At 56.2% G+C, this 18,266-nt stretch overlaps 1 protein-coding gene across 14 annotated transcripts in view; it reads left to right on the top strand.

The window, feature by feature from the left end:
• Window positions 1-18,266, top strand: part of ANO1 (anoctamin 1) — a 146,577-nt gene that overhangs the window by 64,234 nt on the left and 64,077 nt on the right. For 13 of the 14 annotated variants that reach the window (XM_059709794.1, XM_059709807.1, XM_059709804.1 and 10 more), the window contains 2 exons: window positions 7,177-7,349; window positions 13,851-14,183. In XM_059709794.1, the coding sequence (XP_059565777.1) occupies window positions 7,177-7,349; window positions 13,851-14,183 (506 nt within the window). Of the gene's footprint in view, window positions 1-6,671; window positions 6,820-7,176; window positions 7,350-13,850; window positions 14,184-18,266 lie in introns of those variants that run through there. The other variant, XM_059709800.1, reaches the window with a different exon arrangement.

Below are 18,266 nucleotides of genomic sequence, written 5' to 3'. Positions count from 1 at the left end.
TGAGCCCATGAAGGCATGAGGGAATGTGTGAGGGAGTGAATTGGTTAACGAAGGAATGATGGCCTGGTGAGCAGTCACTGGGTGACTGAGTAAATGAGTTGATGAATGAGTGGATAAATTATGGGTGAAGCAATGAATGGACCCCCCAACCAGCCAACATGGTGCTTTCAGAAGAGCAGGAGCCTGAGATGCCTCCTTCTCAGGGAACCACCTGCTTGAGTGTGGCCCGACCCCAGTGTCCAGGAGTCCTCGGGAGGCGGCTCGGTCAGACACCCTGCCCCGTGCACTTGGCTCATTGTGTCCGACAGCCTCCCCCTGCATGTGGTGTGTGCGTGGTGTGCACTTGGTATGTGTGGTGTGTGCATGAGGTGTGCGTGTGGTGAGGCAGACACTGATACTGCTGCAAACACAGCATGGAGGGCCCTCCAGGGGTACTTTCATCGGTCCCGAAGTAGAAAACTTGCTCACCCCCTCCACGAAGAGCCTACGTGACCAGCTGTGTAATCAGATATGTTTTGGAATTGAAAACTGTTCTCTCCAAATATCTTATGAATGTGCCTCCAGTTGGCCCTTAAGCAAAGGTGGTTGTCTCTCAGTTGGCGCTGTGCCCAAGGAACGCCAATAGGCCATTTTTCCTTAGATCACAAAAGGGTCCGACATAAGTCTGCAGGGTATACGGTGAGTCAGTGCTTTTAATAATACCTGCTCTTTTTCTGATGACACACTAATCTGTGTTCAAATCTCAGAAAAACACAGCAAAATATGCAGCAGAAAAGAAAGCTGCCCTATGATTCTCCTTTGGTGATAACAAAAGGCTCCATCGTCCCAGACCGCACGTGGCTTTGAGCCCTGGTCTGAACTGGGATGTGCTATTAGTGAACATCCACACTGGATTTCAAATACTCATCAGGGGAAAAGGACTCTCAAATCCCCATTAACGATTTTTATCCTGATTATAGGCTGAAAAGATAATATTTTTATATATTAGGCTACATAAAATACTGTCTTAATTCCACCTCATTGTTTTTACTCTATAGTGTGGCTACTGGCACATCTCAGATGACCTGCGTGGCTCACGTCACGTTCCTGCTGGGCAGTGCTATGCTACAGGGTCCGGGAGTCCCTCCATGGGCGCGAGTGTGACACCTGGGTGAGGTTCAAGGTTCTGACCCAGTATTATTGGGTCAGGAGATCCGTTGACTTGCTGGTGAGGCCCCTGGCTCATTGGCTCATTCGTGCGTCCCACAAGCATCAGGCCACAGCTTGGGCTGGGTGCCCAGGGGGCTGGCCCTGGGAACACAAGACACTCTGCATCCCCGGGAGAAGCTTGCCGCCCGCAGCTCGGCTCAGGATGGCGAGCCTGGACCTAGCTGAGGCTCTGACACAAACCAGAAGCTGGCACCGAGTCACACACACATGAAGATACACCTAGACGAAGGCCACAGTGTCCAAGGAAAGGCCACTTGTGGTCCCACAAGAAGCCGGAAGACCTTTTACCCCAGGCCCGGGGTCTCCCAGGAAAGTGTTGGCATCTTCCCATGGAGACACCCCAGCCTCGTCTGCCCAAGGGGCTCTCGCTTTGCTGGATCTTTGCGGGGGAAGCTGGGTGAGGCCACACGGGTCTAAGAGGTGCCAGCCAGTGCCTGTGGCAATGCCTGTGACATCAGTGCAGCCAGTGCCTATGACATCAGGGCCCAGCCTCTCTGGAGATGGGTCTCTAGGGAAATTAAGGGCTGTGCATGGTCACTGAGCCCAGGGAAGCAATAATGCAGGTGCAGTGCACTCACACGTGTGCGCGCACACACGTGCATGCACACACGCATGCACATACATGGAGAATGCAAGGGTCATCAGGCCCGGTCACACACTCTCAGTAGGACAGGGTCCCAAGCTCCTTCCTGGTTCGGAGCCCGAGGCCTCCAGGGGCCTCCGCCAGGAGGATGTGGCCCGTATCTGTCAGAGGCTCCGTGGACCTGGGGGACAGCAGTCCTCGGAAGAAGGCCCGCCTCCGCCAGTGGGGCTAAGCTCAGAGGGAGGAGGTGCCTCCATGTGTAGCGCACCAGTCCCTTGTCCTCGGGGCCTCGAGGAAAGGTAGCGCTGTGACTCAGCAGCGCAGCTGAGGTTTTTCATTCTTTCGAACCCCGGGAAGAACTAAACCAGCAAACAAGGCTTTCCTTTGAAAGCGTGGAGTCCACAGGCCGTGCAGGCCATGCCACGGGGTTTCCACGACCTGCCGGGCAGGGGCTCCAGTGCTGGCTGGGCCTTGTCCTGCTACAGGAGGGCTGTCCCCTGTCCCCAGGATGACCGGGGTTTCTTAGGAGAAGCGGCCATCCTCATGGGGATCAGTGCCGCAACTCCCGCCTCTCTGGAGCAGAGGGAGCTGTTGGAGACTCAGCCTGGACTTCTCCCCACATCACCAAGGAAAGGACCCCCCGTGGGGTGGCAGGGTGGGACATCTGCAGACAGTGGTAATCACCCTAAGAACCTAAGAACGAGGTAGGAGTTGCCGAGAGCTCAGCACGATGCTGGCCTGACCGCAGTGGGCACAGTACCACTGCCTGTTCAATCAGTGAGCACACACAGGGCATCCATGGTGTGGCAGGAGGGCGAGGGGTGAAGAGTGCAGAATAGCGCAGCAGTCTTGAAGTGATGGGGCAGAAATGAGCCCGAGTGTCCGGACGGAGCCGGGAGCAGGGCCAGCGGAACTGACATGAGTAATGCGAGTGAGCTGGACCAGAAAGGCTTCCGGGAGGAGGCAGTGGGTCTGAGCTGGCTGGGCATGTTTTTAGAGTTCTTAGGAATTATTCTCTGAAGGCAGGCCTCTGAGAACCCTGAGATGGAAACAACAGCCATGGATTCTGGCGGGAGGGGGGCGGGGGGGTTGGAATCCCCCAGACAGAGCTTCACGCTTTGGCTGCGCTCCAGAATGTGGGGCCGGCGGTTTCCATGCCCGCGGAGTCTGCCCGGCCAGCTGCAGCGCCCAGGCCTCTGCTGAGGATTCTGACCTCATGGAGGGAAGGAAATGACCGTGGTCTCGTCTCCCGCCCACCATCTCTCAGTTATAAATTCCCCAGACTCGTCTTCCCCGGGATAATTACACCCCAAGTCCTTTTTAGGGTCTTAGGTCATCTACCTGTTTGGCGACCCCCACCGGAGACTCTACAGGGGCACAGAGCCAGCCCGGGAGGGGAGGGGATGGGTGGCCTGGTGGCCGTTGGCGCTCACAATAGCCCTGAGTCATGAGCTGCTCACTTCTTCCATGCTCTTTCCCCACCCGCCATCTGTGAGTCAACGGCATTTGTTTAGCACCTCTGAGTACTATGGAGACCTGCAGTGGGCAGCTGCCCTGGGCAGGGGTGGCTAGGACCCCGGAGAGCAGCCTCAGCTGCCCAGCACCAGCCGCTCGCCAGCCAGATGCGGGCAGCCCCAGGGGTGGCTGTGTATTTTGTGGGAAGAAACCACACCTGCCACCTCAGAGCTCTCTCCTTCCCTCTGTGAGAGCGAGTGCTGAATTCATGGAATGCGCCCTGCCTTTGGGCTGTCACGTAAACCGCCTCTCCAGGCCTCCATGTTCTCATCTGAGAAATGTGGGGTGATAAGATCAGCCCCCACCCCCAAATCTCCCCTGAGACTGCAGATGGGGGCCATGGCCCCCAGGGAACAAGGAACAGTGTCCGCAGACATTTTGGGTTGTCACACGGGGAGAGGGAGGTGGAGAAGCCCCCACGATCACCATGCAAGAGACCCCCGTGCAAGAACCCCTGACACCACTGCCCGGTAAGTCAGAGGGCCCGATCTGCCCTGCTTTGCAGAGCTTGGCAGAGTCACCTTTTCACTAAGTGGCAGACGGTGAGTGCTCAGACTTAGACTCACGTTGCTAGGCAGAGAGCAAGGTATCCTTTCTCGTGGGCAACCAAGGAGGTGAAACTGATGTTGAAAATAAAACACGGTTGGAAGGGTGCCCTTCCGAGCCTCTACCTCCCCTGATCCCACTCCGCCTTCTCCTGTGTCCCTTGTCACTTGGTGCCTGGACTCCTGCTATTAAAATGTCAGCAAAATGCCCTGACTGGTTTGGCTCAGGGGGCAGTGTCGGCCTGCAGACTGAAGGGTCTCGGGTTCGATTCTGGTCAAGGGCAGATCTCAGGTTGCGGGTTCGATCTCTAGAAGGGGGCGTGCAGGAGGCAGCCAATCAATGATTCTCATCATTGATGTTTCTAGCTCTCTCCCTCTCCCTTCTTCTCTCTGAAACCAATAAAAGTATTTTTTTTTTTAATGCCAGCAAAGACATAAGCGCCTGATGGTGGGTAACATCACAATGACACGAAAGGGCAACAGGGTGACAGACCAGGCTACGCTGTGAAGCCTTGAACTTCCCGTCATCAAATGTACCATTTGGGCTAATGAGGCTGCTTTTTACTAATTCCTGAGCTGGGAATTAACCCTGCTGGTGAAATCTATCCCCCTGGGTTTTCAATCCTGAGAACCACTGAATCAAAAAGCGGAAAATGCAAGTTTATCTAGAGTAGTGATGGCGAACCTATGACACCTTTGACACGCGAACTCATTTTTTGGTTGATTTTTCTTAAATGGCATTTAAATATATAAAATAAATATCAAAAATATAAGTCTGTTTTACTATGGTTGCAAAGATCAAAAAATTTCTATATGTGACATGGCACCAGAGTTAAGTTAGGGTTTTTCAAAATGCTGACACGCCGAGCTCAAAAGGTTCGCCATCACTGATCTAGAGGGCCTGTTTGTAAGCAACTCGAAGTAGAGACAGGATCCCATGGAGGTGGCCCACGTGAGACAGCCGGACTCACCACCAGGGGAAGGGCCCTTTAAAGTTCTCTACCTCAGAAGATGTCTCAACATAGAAGAATCCCGTTGCCCCTCCCGATTTTTACTTTTTGTTGGTCCTTGACATCCCGTGATCCAAGAACCCCCGGGCCACTGACGTCCTGCTGGCCGCCCACTCACCAGCTCTGCACAGAGGCCCTGCCTCTCCCTCAGCGTGTTGGAGTGTTTTCACACTGTCCACCTGGGAAGACTGGGGAGGAGGGCAGAGCAAGGACATCTACAGGGATGTGGCCAAGAAAGGACGCTTCGCAGGCAAGCAGACCTCCGGAACATCTGGCTAAGGCATAAATCACAGACACAGGAGGGCCCTAGGGGGCACTGTGCCCGGAGGAAGGAGGGAGCTGCTGTGCCTAAGAGATGGTCCCCCACTCTGCAGCCCCCAAGAGGGCTCAGCATCCTCTCGGGGTCAGCAGTCAAGTGTCATTTCCCAAACTCTGGGAATGCCCCCAGAATTGAGGGATCACAGATTTACTCTTTTTCACAAATCACACCTCGCAGACTTCTGCAGGACCCTTTGTACTTGAAAATAAATTTAGAAAGATGACATTTGGGTTACACAATCTTGGTTGTTTACCAACAAGGATAAGAGAACTAAGTTACATAAGCGTGCGTGCGTGTGTGTGTGTGTGTGTGTGTGTGTGTGTGTGTTATTCTTCCCGGCTTTTAAAAACGTGAACTTTTAGGAGTGAGGCCTCCCTGGCGAGGCAGAAACCGTGGAGGGCTGTTTCCGGCGGGGACTTGGCCAGCCTAGTGCCCTTCTCCAAACCTGTTATCCCTGTCCAAGGTGCAGACAAAGGGTCCTTTAGGGCCACTTAGCACCCGTTGGCAAGGCCAGCCCAAGGGCAAAATAACCTCCCTCCCTGCACCTCTCCAAGTTCAAGAAGCTCACAGACTTGAGCCCGAATGAGGGGGAGGGGGAAGGGGAGGTGGTGGCAATGCCGACCGGTACCCAGCCTCCCCCGGTGCCTGGCACGGAGCTGAAGCTTTGCACACCCTGGAGGCAAAGGAGGCTCACCCAAGGTCATCGAGCTGGAAAGTGCCAACCCTGGAACCAGACTCGCCCCATTTCCCCCACCCCATCCTGTCCGATCCCAGAATCCCCCCCCCCCACACCCCTCCCCGCTTGGAACCGTGGCATGCTACTGACATAATGACCTTGGAGGGCAGCTTTATAACCACTCCTGTAGGCCCTGGATGTTCCTCCGTGGCCATTCATCAAGCAGTTGAGTGTCAACTGCATGAACCCTTGTAAAGTGAGGTGGAGTAAAGAAAGGAAGTGCTGTAGTGGAGGTACAGGCAGGTACAGGCAGGGTTCCTAGAGGAGAGAGGCAGAGGAAGGGAGACAGTTCTCCCTGGGCAGGGTTGCCAATGTGGCCACCCCCGGAGACCTGCAAGGATAGAGGATTAAAGCTGTCCTGAGGAGCACCTACTGTGTGCCAGCCACCTGCGGGTCCTGGGAGGAGAATAATCAAAGTCACTGTCCCCCCCCCCCCCTCCCCACCACCCTCCTCAGGGAGGCAGTAGAGAGTCATGCAAGGAGTGTAGACTACTGGGCATGAGCCCCCCTTCACCCCCCCCCCCTTCCTTCGCCTTCAAGCCCCCACCCGCTTGTGCAAAATGAGGACCAGGCTGTACGTGAGATGGGCTGTAGGAGGACCTTGGCTCCTGTCCGATCAGAGAATACTAAGCATTCCATAAATGGGGGATGCAGGTATCACTTGGGGATTCCAGAGAGATGTTTGCCCTGGGGGAGAGACCCGTGGAGCCAGGGCCTGGGGAGGGCGGGCCTGCTAAAAGCAGGGGAGGCTCCCCGGAGGAGGTGAGACTGACAGCAGGAGTCCGCCTGCGGGTGGAAGGAGAAGAGGCAGAGAGCGCATTCCTGACTTCACTCTCAGAAGCGTCTCTCCCCTGCGAGGCCACCCGACACCGAAGTGCGACTCTTGGAGACTTTTCTTTAAGGTGGGGGCGCTGGGAGTTTCCTCCCCAGAATGAAACCTCGGCCACCCTCAAAAAAAAATCCTAGGGGCACTTTCTCCGGATAAAAATAAAACTTGGAGGGGCCGCAGGAACGCAATACTTTCTTCCTGCGTTTAAGTTTCTACGGAAAATGTGACCAGCGGCCGCCGCCCCTGCCCCGAGCGGGCGCGGAGCGCTTATATCTTTCTTTAAGGAAAAGACGGCCAGGGTGGGGCGGGCGCGGCAGGGTGGGCGCTTGGGGCGCGGAGCTGCTGGCGCCCGGGGTGGCGGGCGGAGCGGGAGGCCCGGCCCCCTTCGAGCGAGCGCGCCCGCCGCGAACGCTGCCGTGTCCGCTTTCAGAGGCCGCCCGGGCCGTGGACGGGGAGGGCGCGCCGCCCGGCGGTGCCGGCGCCCTGGCAGCCGCGATGAGGGTCAATGAGAAGTACTCGACGCTCCCGGCCGAGGACCGCAGCGTCCACATCATCAACATCTGCGCCATCGAGGACCTCGGCTACCAGCCGTCCGAGGGCACGGTGAGTGCGGGCGCCGCGACCGGCGGGAGGGCCGCGCACCTGCGCCGCGCCCGGGGAGGGCAGCACGGGGCGCCGGGCCTCGCGGGGCTCGGGGTGCGTGCGGGACGCCCACCCGTGCACGTGGGGCGCGGCTTCCGGCGCGCACACAGTCTGCGATCTGCGGGTCCAGAGCGGGGCGCCTCCCCACCCCCCCCCACCCCCGCGCAACGCGGCGCCCCTCCCTCGGGCCCGACTCGGCGTCTCTTTTGCCCCGGGTGAGTGCGGAGTCGCTTTTACCGCGGGCCCCGGGCCCGGAGCCCAAACTGGGGCCCTGGATGGGACTTGCCCTTCCTATTGGTGTTGGTTGGGGCCGCCAGGGTGGGGGTGGGGGAGCCACCTCGCTGGAGGAGGGTGGCAGCCTCCAGGCCCCGCAGCACCGCCCCTCTGGCGGCAGCTGCGCCCCTTTGGCGTCCGACCCGCCAGCGTCTCCCTCACCTGCCCCGGGTGCGCGGAGTTCCCAGGGCGCGCGGCCGGAACGGGAACTCCCCACGCCCGGGGCAGCGGGCGGGCTCTAGTCTCTGGAACTTCTTTCCACCCTGTTCCCACCCCGCACCCGTGCCCAATCAATCCTGTGGTAGCCCCGAGGCGTGGGCCAGCGCTGAGCCGGCCACGTGGTTGGGGACCTCTATGGGGTCCCCGCTGCCCCCACCGCCCTCTCCAGTCCAGACCCGTCAGTCACAGGGATCCCTGGAGGACAGATTTTGCCCATGAGGGGTTTGGCTTAAGGTTAGAACAAAGTTTGCCCAAGGAGGGCAGGCTCAGCTGGGGGAGCCCTGCGGCTGCTGCTCTTCACAGAGCAGACTCCCCTTCCGCCCAGGGCCTCGCCCCCCCGCCCCAGGGGATGCCAACGCCCCAGACCGGTGGCTTTCTGTGCTGAGGATTGCCCTGGCCCGCCTCTAGCCTCAGGTCTGGAGACGGGCATCTAGGGAGGTGCCTGCCATGTGGGGCCCCTGTGGGGCAGAGACGGAGGGCCTTGCAGCCCCTGGGGTCACAGTTGAGCTCCTGGCAGTCATTTCAAGGCTCCTCTGCAGCTGGGCTTGCTTGGAGGGGCAGGCAGGCAGCACTGGGCACAGTGTTGGTGGAGAGGGGTCTGCCTGTGATAATACCATTGGCCTGGAGAGCTTCAGGGTCATCATTTCAACAAACGCTGTGTGCCAGCTGTGTGCCAGGCCGTGCTGGGTCCTGGGCACCCCCACAGGGAAGCCTCGCCTCTCTGGGACTTAGGGAGCAGTGATGGAACGTGACCCAGGACGGTGGCAAGGGACACGTTCTTAGCACTGGGCCAGTCGCTGCCTAGCAGCTCATTTAACTCACAACAGCCATATGGGGTAGGTGCTGTTGCTACAGATGGGGAAACCGAGGCCAAGAGGGATCTGATGAGCTGTTACCAGTCACCCAGGAGCTCGGAGGAGAGAGCTAGGAAGGGCCAAGACAGAAACGCAGGTGGCCTGAGGAATGGGATTTCTGGAGAAGAGCTCCTTATACCTGTACGGTGTGTGTGTGGGGGGGGGGGGCGGGGGGGGGGGGGAAGCGGGTGAGAAGGGGGGTGTCAGAGAACTAGAGCATGCGAAGACCCAGAGGTGGGAACGCAGGACACCAGTTAGGAGCCATGAGGTAATGGTGGCATTTGAGGACATGGAGAGAAATGGACAGTCCAGAGGTAGACCCGAGTCCATGTGAAATAAGAAATGGAGCCCTTAACCTCCAGTGGCCTCTGGCTCTGGAGTCCTCAGGGAGCCACCCCCACCCCCACCCCCCTGTGCTCATCTGGATCCAGAAACTGTCTTCCTGAAATCCTAGTGAGGGTCTCAAAGTCTGCAGAGAGGCAGCTTGGCCCTTCCTTCAAGGTCTTCACTGACTGGAAACCCGCAGACAAGCCCAGGTGAGACCATTGACTCTTACTTTGCAGGTCTCGGGTATCGAGGGCCTGAGGGCTGTGAATCGGGCACTGGCTATAGGAGAGGTGGCCACAGAAGGGCTGGAGGCAGCAGCTCTGGGAGCCGGGGGCCTGTCTGGGAGCTGGGGGCAGCGTGGCGGGAGAACTTCCTAGAGCCGTGGTCGGCAAACTCATTAGTCAACAGTGCCAAATATCAACAGTACAACGATTGAAATTTCTTTTGAGAGCCAAATTTTTTAAACTTAAACTATATAGGTAGGTACATTGTTATTAACCTAATGAGGGTACTCCTAAGGCTTAGGAAGAGCCACACTCAAGGGGCCAAAGAGCCGCATGTGGCTCGCGAGCCCCAGTTTGCCGACCACCGTCCTAGGGCATCCTTGGCACAGCTGAAGCCAATCATTGTCGCTCTGTGGTTATCTGAGTCACCCAGTGACAGCGGATCTGTGCATGCAAAGGCCAGAGGGCGTGGGCTGCTATCCGGTTCCCAGACGGGCCCCCGAGGCGTGCGGTGTGGACGTAATTTCAATCAGCCATCAGCATAAGCCGGTCCCATGCCGACTGCCATTCCCCGCCCATGACTTTGTGCCTCCCTTCTCATTCCCAGATTCAAGGGTAAAAGTCACTTGGTTGTGTCTGTACAAAGAGGTGTAAGGAATGACTCAAAAGCTAGAGGCCACGTTGGGTGCTGTTTATTTCATGAACTGTTCTTTGCGTTCATCGGTGAGTGTTTTCACTTTCTTCCTTCACACCGGTGGCTGTCAATGGCCCATCTACGTGCCCAACAAGCCCAGACACTCCAGAGGCACCTGACGCTGGAACCTGCCTGCCCGAGAGACAAGCATTGCGCTTCCCTGCTTATCTGCAGTTGGAGGCGATCTGTTTGTAGATTACAGAGTTTGCCTGATCAGCAGAAATTGACGCAGAGTGCTGTGATTCAGGTCTTTTTTAGTTTTGGAATAAAATGAAGTTTGAGTGATGGTCCCCTTGGATCTGAAATTGAAAACCGAAAGGGATTTGGCAGGTCAGTGATTTCATTTTCCCCATTTTAAGAAAAAGAAAGAAAGAGAAAGGGAATGTGGGAGATTCCCCTGGAATGGTCACTGAGACTTTGGTCGCTGAGACGTTGGCTATTTCACCTGAATGTGTGATTCATCTCCTGGAGCGCCAACTCCAGGTCCGAAGCCAAATACATGAACACGTCACATGGGGCCCCAGGAGCGTCCCAGGTGTGGACACGGGGCCGCAGTCCCCTCTTCTGCCCTTTCCTCGGGGTTTGGGGAGGGAGTTTGTAGAGGCAGGTGTGGCCCAGATGTGGACTGCCCTCTCACTGTTAGTGGTAGTTGGGACAGGGCCTTTGTCCCCTGGCATCTTCCCATGGACCCTCAGGGAGCCATTTCTCTTCCATCATTCTTCTCTCTTCCTTGGGGAGGCTCCTTCCAGGAGCACTTCCCCCCAGATATTCCAGGGATTGATCTTCAAAATACTTTCAAATCTCCCCTCAGTCACACGTTGCCCTGACAAGAATCCTGCGACCTGTGTCGAGATGTTTTGTCCCCATCTCACCGATAGAAAACTGAGGCTCAGCGCTGAGGAGTGTCGTGAATAAGCTGGGTCTCAGCTTATGTACCCTTCCTCCTGGGGCCCCCACCAGTCATGGTGTGCAAAACCCAAGCCTCTGCCATCCGTTCATGCATGCATGCATTCATTCATTCCACAACCACCCATTCAACCACGTTTCCCTGCGGGAGTCTCCCGCCTCTTCCTTAAGGGTAAGGGAACGTCCTGGAGCCCCTGAAATGGGAGGTTATGCGTACAATACACGCACATCCGCCCCCTGCAAGTTCAATCTGCCTCTTTGTCCTGTCCTACACTCCACTGCTCCATGGAAGGGCCCCGTAGAGTCACATGGCCACCATGTCAGCTTCTGTGGTCGTCACAGTGTAGCCACCTCCCCAGCTGAGAATTGCTCTTCAGATCCTGGGGCCTCCCAGCCCGTGTTGAGTGCAGTAGAAAAAGAGCCCACACTTTCTGTGTGAAGGCTGCTCACCCCTCACCCCTTACTCAGGTGGGATCGTCCCATTTTATAAAGTTAAGCCAAGATGCAAACAAACAAAGCAACTGCCCAGGCACACAAATCAGTGACAGACAGGGCCAGGTCTGGGGGCAGGATCTGGGACTCACACCAGTGCTTGGTGCTGCCTCCGGCATGTCCTGGCAGCACATCCAGCTCTCTTTTATAACTCTTTTTACATCTAGGTGTGGCATTGCCACCATCTTCCACTTGTGGTCCACTTTGACCATGAGATTGTTTTTCCCTGTCCTCTCCTAGGTCTTTGTGCTGTGTCTCACTTCCCAATTAGAGCAAACTTCCGTTGCAGATTCTGGGAGGACCTGTTGTAGACGTCTTATATATAGTAACACATTTATTCCTTGCTAAGACCCTTTGAGGGCAATCACATCAGACGAGAGAGGTCTTGTTATTTAACCCCCAGCCCTCATTTTACAAAGAAGGACCCAGAGGACAAAGAGAGGAGGCTGTGTGCCTGGGATGAGGCAGCAGTAGTGGCAGAGCTGGCCTTTGCCCTCAGGCAGGAGGACGCCCACTGGATCAGGCCTCCGTGCTGCCACTCCTAGGTGGTTCGAGATGTGTGGGGCTGTTTCTGTGCTCCCCAGACTGTCAGGCCTTATGGGTCCTCGATCAGGCCTCAGTGGACAGAGTTGTCGTCCAGTGTTGAACCTGGGGGGGTTGGGGGCTGCCCCTAAGTTTATTTCCCTGCTCTCTGGCTTGATGGTGGTACCTCTGAATTTCTTTCCCACTCTCTAAGGCAGTGGTTCTCAACCTTCTGGCCCTTTAAATACGGTTCCTCATGTTGTGACCCAACCGTAAAATTATTTTCCTTGCTACTTCATAACTGTAATGTTGCTACTGTTAGGAATCATCATGTAAATATCTGATATGCAGGATGGTCTTAGGCGACCCCTATGAAAGGGTCGTTCGACCGCCAAAGGGGTCGCGACCCACAGGTTGAGAACCGCTGCTCTAAGGGTTCGTGTGTCCATGTTGTTCAGTAGTAGCGGTTATTCTGGCCAATCAGGGCACTTATGGGGCCCACAGAAGGTGCCACGCCCAACCTGTGTGTAGCAGGTGATGAATGGAGGTGTATTGGGCAGTTCCTGGGCTGGCCTCAGGGATCCTGCCACCCACCTTAGAAGCCCCTGTGAGTTAAGGCTCCTAAGTGGAAGGTTCCCCGGCAATCCCAACACACGAGACCTGCACAGGCTGGAGTGGTCAGGGACCCCCAGATTGCGGAGGACAGGGGATTCGTCCCATGCCCTGGAAGCTAGGTAGAATTACGAAGCACGGAGGAGGGAAGGTGTGCAGGTAGGGAGCACAGCACGTGAAAGGGGATGAGGATGTCCTGAGTCCTGTAGGCCCCGGGGGGTGGAGGGCAGGGGCACAGGAAGCTGGGGAGGGTGGTGTGGGCAGGGCACGAGGATGGACAGCCACGCCTGGCTCAGCTCTGAAGAGGGCAGTTCCCCGTTTGGAACATAGGGTTAAGCGCCTTGTACAGATGCTGAGAGTCTGGAGCGCCCAGGATGCTGGCAGCAGGCAGGGTGTCCACTGTGGTTTGACCTCATCCCAAGTTCTTGCCCTGCCCGGCAGCAGTTCATCCCCTGAGCGCCGGCCAGTGGCTTCCCCAGGCAGCCTTCGGGTCTGGCTTTTCTGCCCACTCCGCCGGGAGAAGAGACACCACACTTGGCCGCCAGCTCACTGTGACTCTGCACTTCTCTGACATTCCTGAGATATTGAGGAGAATGAGCCTCGGCCGTTGGCACCAGGATCGAAGGCAGGGTGACAGGACGTCCCCCAGCACCTGTCCTGGGAATTAGATGGAGAGTGTGCCCAGCACAGGCGTTCTGTAACTCGGATAACCCTCCTGGCCGCCACTGGACAGCTTACATTATCCTCCCATTTCACAGAGACGGACACTGAGGCCCAGAGCGGGTAGAGGGAGAGCGTCCACGCCCAGATTTAGAGCCAGGTCTGGCTGGCTGCAGGGCCTGGTGCTCGGCCACTGCCCCTCATGGCCCCTTCCTCACTCGAGTCGACGTTACTGTGCAGGGATGGAGCACCCTGGGTGTGCACACGGGATTCAAGGCTGGGCAGTGACCTCAGGAGCCCTCACAAGCCCAGGCCTCTATTCTGCCTGTGACCCTGTGTGAGGAGCACTTCCTGGGGTCGACCCTGGTCGCCTTTGGCAAACCATCTGGTCCCTCTGGGCCAGCCCGCTCGGGCTCCTGGAACCAGGAGGCCTTCCGAGGGCCGGTGGCCTGCTTGGCATCTTCATGTGTCCTTCCTTAGCAGAGAATGTCTCCTTCATGTCAGCGGCATGAAGGCGGCCGCCGTGGTTGACTTAGCCCCTGCCCGCATTCGGTGCTTGTCGAATGGCTGATGACTGAGGGAGCGAGTGGATGATGTGTTCGGTCTGAAACGCGCTCCCTCTGAGGGCCCATCCCCCACAATCCAGCGGTGAGTGGGTTTTCCTCCTCTTCCTCTGCAGCTGCTGAACTCGCTGTCCGTGAACCCTGACGCCAAGTGCAAGTATGGCCTGTACTTCCGCGATGGCAAACGCAAGGTGGACTACGTCTTGGTGTACCATCACAAGCGGGGCTCGGGCAGCAGGACGCTGGCCAGGAGGGTCCTGCAGAACGACGCCGCGCTGGGCACCCGCAGCGCCCGGCAGGACCAGCCCCTGCCCGGGAAGGGCAGCCCTGGGGGCGCGCGCCAGCAGGAGCCCCCCATGGACTTCCACGAGGATGACAAGCGGTTCCGCAGGGAGGAGTACGAGGGGAACCTCCTGGAGGCGGGTCTGGAGCTGGAGCACGACGAGGAGGTAACTGTCCCTCTTCTTATTGGCATGTTGGGTGGACAGGGTGGAGAGGGTGGGGTGTCGGTGGGCGGGGCTGTGCGGTTCTTTCTTCAGAAGGCGGTGGGGACGTGCCCTCTAGCTTTAAACCTGTTCTTAGGGAAGGTGGATGAGAACGCCACCCTTGTTAAGGTTGAGTAGAAATTGCTTGGGGGGGGGGGGGGGCAGGTGGAGGTAGGGGAGGCCAGGGGAAGCTCAATGGGGAAAAAAGAAAAAAGAAGACATGTACTACTATCTGTAATACTTTAAACAATAGAATAAAAATTTTTGAAAAATTAGAAATAGGGCCCTAACCGGTTTGGCTCAGTGGATGGAGCGTTGGCCTGCGGACTGAAAGGTCCCAGGTTCGATTCTGGTCAAGGGCATGTACCTTGGTTGTGGGCACATCCCCAGTAGGGAGTGTGCACGAGGCAGTTGATCGATGTTTCTCTCTCATCGATGTTTCTAACTGTCTATCCCTCTCCCTTCCTCTCTGTAAAAAATCAATAAAATATATATATATTTTTAAAAAAGTAGAAATAGAAAAAAGAAAAAGAAAAAAATTGCTTCCAATGGCTTCGGGGAGTCCCAAACCACCCCCCTCCAGGCCACCTCTGCTCTGGGGCAGGACTGACCTTCTAGCGATGACCTTTGGGGTGGAGGCCTTTCCTGCTCTGGTCAGCTCCTTCCCTGGAAGATGTGTCCCAGGGAAGGGACGGAGGATGGAGCTCTCCTGGGAGTCTTCTGGTGGTTGGCCTTGGCCCTTCTCAGAGGCTCAGCTTCTCCAAGTCGGGAGGTCAGCCTGACTGAGCCCTGAGGGCTGGTGCTCTGAAATCCCGCAACTCGAACCCTTTTCTGGAGCCCCGCTCCCCGGCAAAGCCTGAGAGAGAGCCTTTCTAAGGGAAAGGCTTGGTGGAGAGCAAACAGTGAACTCACCTGGCAAGCAGGGCCGCTCTGGTGGCGAGAGGCAAGCAGTGTGGAGAGAGGGCCCCCTTAGCAGCCCTTGGTTTGCCGGTGCTCCCCCGTCAACCCCTTAACCTGTCTGTGCACCGGGCCTGCCTTCCGCGAACACTGGGGACCGGCCCCTGGCCCGAAGAGCTGTCACTGCGAGGGTTCATGGAGAATCGGCAAAAGTCTTCACAGCACATTACGAACAGAACAAGCCACGAATGAGCAGGTTAACTTAGGAAACTAACAGCCACCTGTGAGTGTTCAAGATAAAAGTTGATGTCGATTTGCTATTTCATCGATGAGAACCACAATCAATAGCGAATGCTTTGGGTCCAGTGATTAGCATGCTTTGGGGATTCAGTGGGGGAGCCCGTGGTGTGACGTCTGTTTCCATTGACCTCTTTCTGCCCTGACCAGTCGTGGGTCTGTGTTTGGCATGGAACACGCCTCTGGGTCATGTTCGCCTTCGGGGGTCGGGCGGCCTGCCGGGTGTGGGTGACTTGCGCTGCAGGGATGTTGGAGCTGCAAGGGCGTGTGCGGGGCCTCAGAATGCTTTGACGATCAGGGACTTGGTCCTGACACGGTGGCAGAGTGCCTCTGTCCCTGGCATTGGGCAGCAGCTGCAGACAGGTGTGCGCTGGCCCTTCCGAGTTTTGTGACTCGCTTTGAGCTGGGGCCACGCACAGACAGCAGTCATTTTTGATGACTTCCTGTGTTGTTCCGCCCGGCCAGCCCTACAGCAATTTGTGGAGACAATACTGCTACTATGCAGAGCTGACTTCAACATGTCGCTTTCTAGCCGGAGGAACAAACGCTCCTCTCGCAGGAGCGGGCGGGCAGAGCCGGGAGCTTGGGCTCAGTGTGGTGTGTGCCAGTCTGTATAGTGTACCCAGGGGTTTGCTGTCGCTGCCATTCTTTCCTCACTACAACTATGAAATCTCACGCTTGAAAGGGCCCACGAGGTCTGGTGACTCACACTGACCCTGGCCCGATCCCAGACCCTCTACCTGTCCTTTGTTCAACTGCTTAGGCCTCAGTTTCCCCATGTGTCAAATGGAGATAAGCCTGGTGTTTATATCACTGGGCTATCGTGAGTAAAATGCAAAGTGCTTAACTCCAAGCCTGGCACGTGACAAATTCGTACTGAACGCTAATAATATTTCATCAGCTCCTACTGTTCCTGGGGAAGTGGGAACAGCAGTGCCCTCGAAGGAGGAGAGAAAAGAGCCATATCTTTTTAAAATAACTTTGTGACAAGCAAACATAAAGACGTTGGTTACTGTCACCAATAAAAGACCTAGTTTTCCCAATAAGGGGCCCAAAAATGTCATTGGTAATTTGGCTCTGTGGCCAGAAGAGGTCTTTCAGCTGCCAATTGGGCCACTTTAAAATGAAAACGCTGTGGTGGTGGAGACTAGACGGTTCGAGTTTTCAAAGCAGCTGACGTTGAGTGTGGAGTAGACCGTCTCCGGTGGAGCCTCTCACGGTGAACCGTGCTTTACCAGGGCCGCTGTAATTTGCAGCTCTCACCTGAGACCGTCAGGCCCAAGATGGCTGGGAAAAGCCTTCATCTGGTGCTCTCACCTGCTCTCCTGAGACAGGTGGGACCAGAATCTGTTCCAAGGCCGCTTGGGCTCAGGCAGCATTGAGGCGTGTGCGGGCCCCGCCGGGGCGATTAGCAGACAGCCGCTGTTGTGTGTTTCAGGGGGAGAGACAGCTTGTCCGTGAATCAGTCCCCCTGGTGCGCTCCGAGGACAAGGCCTAGAGGCTTCGTAGTGTGGGAAATGCGATAGCCTCTGGAAGACCCCAGGTGTGCAGCCGTACTCAATTTGAAGCGAAATTTGGTGCCTATGTGCACTTTTCTGGGGAGAAAAGTCCGTGGAATCCATTGGATCCTCAGATACTCAGTGACACCCAAAGAGAAGGGACCATTGCATTGAGCAGGTTTCTCACCCTCGGCGGCACTGCTGGCATCTCATATTTAGCAGCATCTCTGGCTCTCTCTGGCCAGTAGCACCCCCAAGTCACGCAACCCAGAATGTCCCCAGACATTGCTAAATGTCCCTGGGGGCTAATATTGAGAGGCTCAGCTTTCAAGTGTTAATGTAAAAAAACATTCAAACCTGTAAAGAATTTTTTTTTGTGAGTTTATTTGAGTCAAACTGTCGACATGTGACGGGAAGCCGAACCTCAAGGAATTGAGATAATGCTCCGGAGAATGGCAGGTTACATCTGTATTTATACATTGTAATCAAAGGAAGGGGCATAGGTGGGTTACATGAAATCCATTGGTGATAGACTAGAGACGGGGGGGGGGGGTAAAGTGGGGGGAACCCCTGGGATTGGATAAAAGGTAAAATGATAGACACATACTTAGGTGGGTGCAGGAACAATTAACATAACAATGAAGGGATTTGTGGTACAGGCACATTAATTAGGTTGTTCCCCAGAGAGTCCAGAAAAAGGGAAGTTATAAGTTACCCAGACATTTCAAGGGTATGTTATGATAGATGCAAAAAGACAGATAGGCTCAGTCAAGGTAAAGGTTGACCTTGTCAGTGAAGATACCGGCCTAGGACGTAACTGCCCACCCTAACTGCTTTTAATGAAAGCTTAATTTCAGACCATCCTTTGTGGTTACTTTAAGTCTCTGAGTTTGCAAGACTGCCATGCAGGCCTCCCCTGAGCTTGTCAGGTTAGCATGTGGCCCCTTTCGTCCACAAAAGTCTAGGGGAGGGAGGGACAAGAAACGGGACAGCTAGACAAGGCCTCCTGGGGGCAATGGCAGACCCCCTGAGCTGTCTGCTGGCCCAGGCTCCCCTGGCCGTGTCCAGGCAGTCCCGTGGAGGTCACCAGCCGCACAGACGTGACCTGCCTTTGCTCCCGGAGGGGCAGCAGGCATGCTGTGCTGTGCTTTGGGTCAGGGGGTCTGTTGAGGTAAAGACATTCCTGATGACGTGGAAGACCGGCCTGGCTCGGGGCGCAGTGGGGGCCGGTTCTTAGGGACACGCAATGGTTATTCTCCTGGGGCGGCCATAACAAACTGGGGGCTTAAAACAATCCAGATTTATTCTCTCCCAGTTCAGGAGGCCAGGAGTCTGCGGTCGAGGTGTGGGCAGG

The sequence above is a fragment of the Myotis daubentonii genome, chromosome 9, assembly GCF_963259705.1.
Source record: "Myotis daubentonii chromosome 9, mMyoDau2.1, whole genome shotgun sequence".
In the NCBI taxonomy this organism is placed as follows: domain Eukaryota; kingdom Metazoa; phylum Chordata; class Mammalia; order Chiroptera; family Vespertilionidae; genus Myotis; species Myotis daubentonii.
This window is presented reverse-complemented; position numbering and strand designations above follow the sequence as displayed.